The 10,450-nt window shown below is 51.8% G+C and overlaps 1 protein-coding gene across 1 annotated transcript in view; it reads right to left on the reverse strand.

The window, feature by feature from the left end:
• ZNRF3 (zinc and ring finger 3) overlaps positions 1 to 9,580 on the reverse strand; it is a 184,150-nt gene extending 174,570 nt beyond the window's left edge. The window contains 5 exon segments of the mRNA XM_049788963.1: positions 9,239 to 9,376; positions 9,378 to 9,419; positions 9,422 to 9,463; positions 9,466 to 9,561; positions 9,563 to 9,580. Of these exon segments, the coding sequence (XP_049644920.1) occupies positions 9,239 to 9,376; positions 9,378 to 9,419; positions 9,422 to 9,463; positions 9,466 to 9,561; positions 9,563 to 9,580 (336 nt within the window).
• Between the last annotated feature and the right edge of the window lie 870 nt (positions 9,581 to 10,450).

Consider the following 10,450-nt stretch of genomic DNA (forward strand, 5'->3'; position numbering starts at 1 on the left):
TCTTTGTTTTCCAATGAATAGCATAAAAAAGAACACATTTAGAGCAAGCAGTAGGTAGGGCATTTGCCTTGCATGCAGCCAACCCAGGTTCAATCCCTGGCATCCCATATGGTCCTCCCCAAGCCTGCTAGGAATAATTTCTGAGCTAAGACCTAGAAGCAATACGAGTGCCATGTGGTATGGCCCAAACACCCTCCCCACAAAAGCAACATTTACACTCTGCTCTCCGACATTCTACATTCAGATAGATCACCTTCTCATACTTCAACTACATGCCAAAAAATTCTTTGGCAAAAGTTCTTTTAAAGAACTCCTTTTTGAGGCCGGGGCGATAGCACAGAGGTAAGGCATTTGCCTTGCATATGGCCCACCTGGGACAAATCGGGTTTAATTCCCAGGATCCCATATGGTCCTTGAGCCTGCCAGGAGTGATTTCTGAGTGCATAGCCAGGAGTAATCCTTGGGTGTGGCCCAAAAACAAACGAAAAAAAGAACTCCTTTTCACTTTTCCCCATGTTGAGGCATTTAACTAGTATCTGATGCATAGCTGAATTCCTTATTGACAATGAATGTCTTAGAGAATAGGGGTACAATTCCATGGGGGAACCTGGATTAGTTTTCTTGTTTTCTTTGTATTGGTCGGTTGCATCCAGTGGTGCTCAGGAATTATTCATGATGGGGTTCGGGGACTATCATTCCTGGCTGTGGATAGAACCTAGGTCAGTCATGTTTAAGGCAAGGGCCTTTATCCCCTGTACCATCTCTCCAGCACCAGGATTATCATTTATAAATATACATGCCTATCCGATAAAAGACTGTGAACTCCAGAAAACAATAATCAGTGGGGTAAGGAACTGGGCTTTGGTAAACACCTATTAAATTAATAGATTGGATGAAGACATGCAAACTCTCTAGCTCTTACCAAGCATGGTCCCCTACTGTGAATAAATTCCCACAAAAGATAAAATGGGTGGGTTTTTTTGTTTTTTTTTGGTTTTTTTTTTTTTTGGTTTTTGGGCCACACCCGGTGGTGCTCAGGGGTTACTCCTGGCTGTCTGCTCAGAAATAGCTCCTGGCAGGCACAGGGGACCATATGGGACACTGGGATTCGAACCAACCACCTTTGGTCCTGGATCGGCTGCTTGCAAGGCAAATGCTGCTGTGCTATCTCTCTGGGCCCAAAATGGGTGTTTTTTAAGGTAAAGAACCTATCTAGAAATCTTCCTGCCCTCGTGGGTCTTTGACATGTAAAAGATGAAGCCAAAATTGCTAAGGCTGAAGGCCAACAAGGCCATATTGTTTAGTTGTGAAGGTTGGTTAACCCAACACCCTACCACTCAATTCCTTTCTAATGCTTTATCTGACCTTGAATACTGGATCAGTGCTTCTTTTTCCTCTTAAAGAAGAAGGGCATTACAAAACTCTCCATTAAGAAGTAATCCTGGGGGACTGGCGAGGTGGCGCTAGAGGTAAGGTGTCTGCCTTGCAAGCGCTAGCCAAGGAAGGACAACGGTTCGATCCCCTGGTGTCCCATATGGTCCCCCCAAGCCAGGGGCAATTTCTGAGTGCTTAGCCAGGAGTAACCCCTGAGCATCAAATGGGTGTGGCCCGAAAAACCATTCATACAGAAGGTCAGTGGTTTGAATCCTGGACCCATATGGTTCCCCAAGCCTGCCAGGAGCAATTTCTGAGCGTAGAGCCAGGAGTAACCCCTGAGTGCTGCCAGGTGTGACCCAAAAACAAACAAAAAAAAATTTATGCTAATGTAAAAATGAGATGTACACATATGTGAGTATTGGACATGATGCCCTGTATTTAGTACAGACTCATAAATGTAAGCCAAATACTTTTCTCTAGTCTCTATATTACAGATCTTCAACCAGTCCATGGACCAGAGCCAGTCCACAGATACAGGAAAGTTGAAAAGCATGTTGGTGAGGCCAGAAAGAGTATAGCAGATAAGGCATTTGTCTTGCACACAACCAATCTCAATCCAATCCCATATGGTCCCTGAGCTTGCCAGGAGTGACTCCTGAGAGCCAGGAGTAACCCTTAAGCACCACCAGGTTTGGCCCAAAAACCAAAAAACAAATAAAACAAAGACAAAAACAAAAATAAACCCACCTTGGTTAGAACCTCCATTCCAAGGGCCAGTACACAGGACAAGTGTTGGTCTGCAAGTGTAAAAAAGTTGAAGGACATTGCTCTGTACCACAAAGTAATTCCCCCCACTCCTATCTTCATCTCCAAATAAAACTGTTTTAGAGGGGCCAGGTGGTGGCGCTGGAGGTAAGGTTCCTGCCTTGCCTGTGATAGCCTAGGACGGACCGCGGTTCGATCCCCCCGCGTCCCATATGGTCCCCCAAGAAGCCAGGAGCAACTTCTGAGCGCATAGCCAGGAGTAACCCCTGAGCGTCACAGGGTGTGGCCCAAAAACCAAAAAAAAAAAAAAAAAAAAAAAACTGTTTTAGAAACTCCTCGTAAGATATCAGGAAATGGGGCCGGAGAGATAGCATGGAGGTAAGGCATTTGCCTTTCATGCAAAAGCAAGGTGGTTCGAATCCCGGCATCCCATATGGTCCCCTGTGCCTGGCAGGGGTGATTTCTGAGCATAGAGCCAGAAGTAACCCCTGAGTGCTGCCGGATGTGACTCAAAAACCAAAAACAAACAAATAAGAAGATATCAGGAAACAAGGGGGCCGAAGCAGTGGTGCCGCGGGGAGCAGTAAGGCATCTGCCTTGCAGGCACTAGACTAAGACTGACCTTGGTTCGATACCCTGTGCCCATATAGTCCCCCATGCCAGGAGCAATTTCTGAAAGCGCATAGCCAGGAGTAACCCTCACCGGGTGTAACCCCCCCTTAAAAAAAAAAGATAACAGGAAACAAGACAATAAAAAATGAGGGGGATGGGAAAAAGAGGGAGAGGGAGAGGGAGGGAGGAGAAAGAGAGGAATTCACGGGGACGCAAAACACAGCCCTAATGTTTCCCCCAAATCAAATACTTGGTTCTAATCCATGAAGGTTCTTCTGACAGGACAGTCAGCAGTCCCTTCTATGTAAATCCAGATCAGCTGTCAGCAAGCAATTGTTCTATTAGGGCAAGTCAATTTTTGGAGACAGGCCTGTTAAGTTTACTTTAAGTGGAGATTAAAAGAGTTTGACCAAATGCTAAACTACCAAAGCAGGGAGAGGTGCGGGGAGAAGGGGCACAGGAATCAATTTCCTAAAATTATTTCCTTTTATTCTGGATATTTAAGGACCTCACATAGCATCTCTTATAACCAGCTAGTTCTTCTCCCACTCCTCACAGCTAGAAGCTAAAGGTTCGGTCCTTACAATGCTTTTAGGATCATTTCAGCCCTTTAACCCAGGCTCTAAAAAGGCCAACTTTAAAGTTATACAAAATCTATCATTAAAGCTTCTTCTACAGATTATTTTCTCAAGAATTTCTAAATATTTGACTCCCAGGAAAAAATGCATTTCCAGTTGAAAACAATCTCTCATCCCTATGCAGATTTTTTTTTTGGTTGAACCAAACCACATACCACTGGCCAAAGTTTAATCGGGCCTTTATTATAACACCACATGTGAGCTCCAGTGTCAAGTCTGAAAATTTCAGATAATCTCATTAAGGCAACATATTGGTACAAAGATGAAGAATATATCAATATGTCTAAAAGCCCCTTTAAAGGGGCCAGAGCAATAGTACAGCAGTAGGACCTTTGCCTTGCATGCTGCCAACCCAGGATAGTCCCAAGTTGATTTTCCCGGCATCCAATATGGTCTCCCCCCGACCCCCATCCTACCAGTAACAATTTCTGAGCACACAGCTAAGAGTGACCTCTGAGAACTGCCGGGTGTGACCCAAAAACAAACAAACAAACAAACAACAACAACGACGACGACGAAAACCCTGGAACAGAGCAGTGGTAGGGCGATTGCCTTGCACGCGGCTGACCCAGGACAAACCTGGGTTCAATCCCCGGCATCCCATATGGTCCCCCAAAGTCAGGAGCGATTTCTGAGCGCATAGCCAGGAGTAACCCCTGAGCTTTTGGGTCACCGAGTTTGGCCCAAATAACAAAAATATAAAAAACCTTTAATGTTCTACACTTCTTAAGTACAGAAATGTAATTAACTCCCCCAACAATCACACTGAATCTTGACTCTCTTACAAGAAATAGCACCTTAATGCTACATGAATAAGATAATAAAAGGAATTGACAGCTTTGCATATCCACACATTTTCACAACTTCCACAGGTGAACTTTTGTTTCTTTAGGAAAATCATTTAAGTACAAAATGCAGAAGGTCTGGAGAAATAGATAGTACAGCAGGTAGGCCTTGCATGTGAGCAACCCAGGTTTGATCTGTCATCCCACATGGTTCCCCTAGCTTCCCAGGAGTAATTCCTGACTGTAGAACCAGGAATAACCAGGGGTCTCAAACTCGAGGCCCTCCGTACATTTTGTGGCCCTGCCCTAGAGGAATCTTTTTTTGTTTTGTTTTGTTTTAGTTGTTTGGATCAGATACCCCAATGTTCAAGGCTTACTACTGACTTTGCACTCAAGGATCACCCTGACTTTGCCTCCTGCGGCCCCCAGGTAAATTGAGTTTGAGACCCCTGACCTAAGATCACTGGTGGGTGTGGCAGAAAAAAATGCAGAAAGAACTAGGATACCAGGTGAAAACTCCAGCATTTGAATTACTCTCTCTGATACACACAATTCTTTACCAGGCCTTTCCTCTACCATAATCCATGCCAATAATTGAATAAGAAGCTGTTGAGCAAACCAAACTATGATAAAATATTTATTATATACACATAAACTCACATACTTTTGACACATTTAATAGGAGGGAATAAATCAAGTTATATAAAGTAACTTCCAATCCTAAAAAACATCTTTGGGGGGGAGCCCACACCTGACAGCTCATGAGTTACTCCTGGCTCTGCACCCAGGATCATTCCCAGTAAGCTAAGGGAGCAATACGGGATTCCAAGGACTCAATCCATATCTGCCACATGCAAAGTAAACATCTGACCCATTGTAATATTTCTCCCCAACCCTGCCCTGCCAATCCTAAAAATCTTATAGGAGAAATACTCCCATACAGGGAGTATTTTCTCTCCCAACCCATCAACACTGCTACTGAACCCCACAGAACGTAACAAAAGCGAGGTTATAGGTTTAATTATAAGCAAATAAACTGCACTGAAGGCCATAAAATGTCAAGTAGCAATCACAGAGGTTTGAGGGTGTTTGGGAAGGAGAGTCAGTACTGAACATGTAGGGGCATCATTACCTAATGGTGCTGGAGGTCACTAAAGTAACCCCAGGTGGGGGCCGGGTAGGTGGCGCTGGAGGTAAGGTGTCTGCCTTGCAAGCGCTAGCCAAGGAAGGACCGCGGTTCGATCCCCCGGCGTCCCATATGGTCCCCCCCCAAGCCAGGGGCGATTTCTGAGCACATAGCCAGGAGTAACCCCTGAGCGTCAAACGGGTGTGGCCCAAAAACAAAAAAAAAAAAAAAAAGTAACCCCAGGTGGTGCTCAGTGACCCTGGGACTACACCTGTAGGTGTGAAGAGGATAGGGTGGGGAATGCAATGCCAGGGGATCACACCTGGGTAAATCAAGATACCACTAAGCTATCTCCCTGACACATGCAGTTTTGTAAGACAGTAAAGTCTTAAAAAATCCAACAAGGGGGGGCCAGCGTGGTGGCGCTGGAGGTAAGGTATCTGCCTTGCAAGCGCTAGCCAAGGAAAGATCGAGACCGAGGTTCGATCCCCTGGCATCCCATATGGTCCCCCAAAGCCAGGGGCAATTTCTGAGCACTTAGCCAGGAGTAACCCCTGAACATCAAATGGGTGTGGCCCGAAAAAAAAAAAATAACGAACAAAAAAATCCAACAAGGGAACCAAAGCGATAGGAATGGGTAGGACCCTTGCCCATGACTGACTGGGGTTCAATTCCCCGGCATCCCATATGGTCACCCAAGCACAGCCAGGTTAGGTGATTCATGAGCTCAGAGCCAGGAGTAACCTCTGGGCACTGCCGGGTGTGGCCCAAAAACCAAAAGTAAATAAATAAATAAATCAACAAGGACACATAAAACATGATTCATCGGAAACTAAACACAGATTTTGTTTCTTCTACACTTCTTTCTGGTGCAAAATGTTACATTTAAGAGTGCTAAAACATGTTTTCCCACGAAAGATTTTTTTTCAGGGCTAGAGATAGGACACAAAAAGCCTAAGGGCATGTTTTGCATGTGGGAGCTCCAGGTTCAATCCCTGATTCCCCCAAGCACCAGACCAGATGTGACCCAAAAAAGAGAAAAACAAACTTTCTTAAAGTTGACAGGGTCTAACCACACCAGTTCCTTCAATGAGGAAGTATCTGAAGAACTAAGAAAAACCGCCAGCCGGGATATACACACAGGTGGAACTGGATGCCACGTGACACATCCTGGTACACAGGGAAGGTTCAAAAGTGGCCCCCAACGCAAAACCAGTGAGCGCAACCAATTAAGACTATCAGACCAGACCACCTTGATAAACTCACCACCATTACTGCAGTTACAGAGGAATTACGGACACCTATTAGGACTGCTTGACGGGCAAACTTACTAAATAGCATTTAAATTATTTTTCTTGGGGCTGGAGAGAGAGCACAGTGGTAGGGCTTTTGCCTTGCATGCGGCTGACCCAGGACGGACCTGGGTTCGATTCCCGGCATCTCATATGGTCCACTGAGCCTGCCAGGAGCAATTTCTAAGCACAGAGCCAGGAGTAATCCCTGGGCACCGCCGAGTATGGCCCAAAAATCAAAAAAGAAATCACTTTTCTTTACTTAGCAATAGTTGGCTTAATTTTTTTCTTGACTAGGCTAATGAACTACAAAAGTTGGATAAGTATTTCGAAAACTCAAAAGAAAATAAATTCCTTGTGCCAAATTCACATGTTATCTCTCTACTCACAGGGATAAAATAGTTGCAAATGGTGTGTTTAAACTGCTAATTTTGTATTAAATAGCGAATCCAAGATTATCTCCAAGGCACAGATGTACTCCTACTGAACAGTTCAGGGGACAAACTACAGTGGAGAGAGAGCAGGTTAAAACGCTGCAGATAAAAATCGCCCGCTTCAGGGGACCTCAGGGGGCCGGAGATAGCATTAGAGGTAGGGCATTTGCTTTGCATGCAGAGGGCCGGTGGTTCGAATCCAGGCATCCCGTGCCTGCCAGGAGTGATTTCTGAGCGCAGAGCCAGGAGTGGCCTCTGAGCGCTGCCAGGTGTGACCCAAAAACAAAACAACAACAACAAAAAATTGCCCACTTCAAAAAAAAAATCTAGTTAAAAAAAAAGTGAAGTGCCACGTGAGAGCATCGTTTCTCTTGGAAGGCTGTAAATCAAACATTTCTCAAGTCATCAAAGCCTAGTGAACGCCTACGAGAGAAAGAAGGAGTCAGCTTGAAGAGGCGCGAGGCACAAGCCTTCGTTAGATTCAAGCCTTTCTTGCAAGCAGGCTTTTCAGCAGTGCATGCAGTTTTTCTAAAGCTTTGCAGAAAGATCAGAGTTAGAACAGGGTCAAACAAAATTAAAAAAGTCCGAAGCCTTGCACACAGTCCCGGGACTCGGACAAGTGTCTCCCAATTGCATTTACTCCACCGTATTTTTAAGGCAGGGAGAAGAAGAGCAGAGGGAGGCAACGCAGCTGATTAACTTGGCCTGGCAGAGAAACCTTCCCCGGCTTCCTAGGGACACACCTCTGTGTTCCAAGAGCCGAGCCACACAAGCTCCGCGTTCTTCTAAGCAGCCACGCAAGGCTCTGCGAGGCTCAGCCTAGGGATGAAAACCAGAGGCAGTCTTGCAACCATTCCAGACACTGCCCTGGTCTTCTTCATTCATAGCATTCCCGCAGGAAAGCGCAGAGGGGCCCCAAAACTTGGGAGCCTCGCAAGGGTTCAAAGACAAGCTCACCGTAGCAGAGGTCGCCCCCTACCCACGGCTTTGGAGGGATGCTTTAGCAACTGCTCGTGTATCTATCTATCTACCTAGGCGCTCAACTCAGCTAGCTCTCCTGCTGCTGCTGCTGCTGCTGCTGCTGCTGCAGCTCGGGACTCCTTCCTCCGGGGACCCACACAGAGCTACAGCTCTCCCCGCCAGGCTCCCCCCGGGAATGCACATACACTCACACATCTATACCTACACCCTTTGGTGGAAAGCAAAGGGTGGGCGCCCTGGAGGGGGGAAGAGAGAGAGAGAGAGAGAGAGAGAGAGAGAGAGAGAGAGAGAGAGAGAGAGAGAGAGAGAGAGAGAGAAGGAGGGAGAGGGGGAGAGACAGAGGGAGAGAGGGAGAGAGGGAGAGAGACAGAGACCGAGAGACGGACCCGTCCAGGCCCTCAGCAGGAGTCCTCGGCCCTGGAGGAGCAGCAGCAGGCGGGCCAACTCCGAACTCTCTTCTCACCCTCTCTGTCAAGTGAAGGTTCCCTTGCACCGAGGCTGAGGCATTCGTGAGCCCCCCTCCTCGCTCGGACAGCTAGCTTCCCGTGCTCCCCAAGTCCAGCCTAGTCCTGCTGCTGCTGCTGCTGCTTGTCCCCGAGCAGCGGCAGAAGAGTCAGCGCCCAGGTGAGGTGAGCTGGGGGGAGCGTCGGGTTCCATAGAAGGAACCTCCCCGGGGGGGGGGGGGAAGCTGCTGCAGGCCCCGTCGGACAAAACCTCGCCGTGCGCTCCCCCAAGAATAAAAATTAAAAAAAAAAACCATGCACGGTTGGCTGGAGAGGCCGCCACCACCCACCCACCCGCGCACCCCATCCATCCTTCCACGCCGCGCTTGGCTCTTTCTGTTTCTTTTTGCAAAGTTGGCACGCGCAACAGGTAGCCAGTCGCCTGTGCAGGGGCTGGCACCTGGAAGCGGCCCGACGTGCCCTCCGCGCCCGAGCCCGTGCGGGGGCCCCGAGACCACCCGGCGCCGGGGGCCCCCCAAGGCTGCGCGCGCTGAGCCCGGGGGCGAGCGAGGGGGCGCGAGGGAGGGCTGCGGCGGGGCGGGCCCGCTTCTCTCGCCCTCTCCGTCTCCCTCTCGCCCTCTCTCGGTCTCCCGCCCGCCCCGGGCCCGGCGGGCAGCCCCGGCGGGGTCGGCGGGCGCTGGCAGCCCCCGGAGCCATCTTGTGGCGGCCGGGGCTGGGGCTGAGGCTGGGGCTGAGGCGGAGGCCGAGGCGGGGCGGGCGGCTACCTGCACGATCTCGCCCTCGGCGCTGAGCGTGGCGCCGGCCCGCGAGAAGCGGCCCGTGAGGCCGGTGGTGTCGGTGGTGTAGTCGCCGCTCGGGCTGGACTCGAAGAGCACCACCTCCACGAACGCCGTCTCCTTGGCCCCCGCGCCGCGCCGGGGGGCCCGCGGCCGCCAGCAGCAAGCCCGAGCAGCCAGCGGCAGCGGCGACGGCGGCGGCAGGCGGGGGCCGAGGCCGGGGCCGGGGCCGGGGGCCGGGGGCCGGGGCGGCGGGCGCGGAGGACGAGCAGGCGGCGGCGGCGGCGGCGGCCCGGGGCCCCAGGGCGCCCCGCCCGAGCGCGGCCTCATGGTCCTGCGGCGGGAGGGCGCGGAGGGCGGGCGCGGCCCGGGCATAGTCGCCGGGCCGGCGGCGGGGACCCGACCGGGCGCGGGGGAGCGCGACGAGTGCGGCGAGGGGCGAGCGCGCGGGCGGGCGGGCGGGCGGGCGCCGGCCTCACGGGCCCATCCGGCGGCGGCGGCGGCTTTGTGGGTCGCAGGCTCGGCGCGGCTTCCCCCGGCCGTCGCGCGGCGGCCCTTTCATCTGCTCCACGTGAGGGGTTATCCCCGCCCCGGCAGCGGCGTGACCCGCTCTCCCCTCCCTCCCGCCCTCGCTCGCTCGCTCGCTCGCTCGCTGGCTCCCTCGCCGCCGCGCGCTGAGGGGAGCGAGCGGGAAGGCGGGGCGGCCTCGCCTCGCCTCGCCTCGCCGCGCCGCGCCGCGCCTCACTGAGGAGCGGAGGGGGCGTGGCGCGGCGGCGCGGCACGCCCCGCCCCGTCTCCCGCTGGCTGGACACGCCCCCTTTCGTTGACTAGCCCCGCCCCGGATCCGCCTCGTTCTCCCGCTAGCCACGCCCCCTCGCGCTGGCTAGACACACCCCCGGATTGCCTCGTTCTCCCAATGGGCCATGCCCCCTCGCGCTAACCGCCCCTGTCTCCCACTGAGCCACGCCCTCTCTCTCTCTCTCTCTCTCTCACCAGGCCCCCCCCCCCCCGGACCGTCCCACCTTGTTCTCCCACTGAGCCACGCCTCCTCGCGCTGACTAGGAACCCCCCTCGGATCCGCCTCGTTCTCTCACTGGGACACGCCCCTCACGCTGACCACGCCCTCCCGGATCCGCCCCGGTTTCCAACTGGGCCACGCCCCCCTCTCTCAATCTCTGGCCAGGCCTCCCTCCTCCTGTT

The sequence above is a fragment of the Suncus etruscus genome, chromosome 15, assembly GCF_024139225.1.
Source record: "Suncus etruscus isolate mSunEtr1 chromosome 15, mSunEtr1.pri.cur, whole genome shotgun sequence".
NCBI classification, from domain to species: Eukaryota; Metazoa; Chordata; class Mammalia; order Eulipotyphla; family Soricidae; genus Suncus; species Suncus etruscus.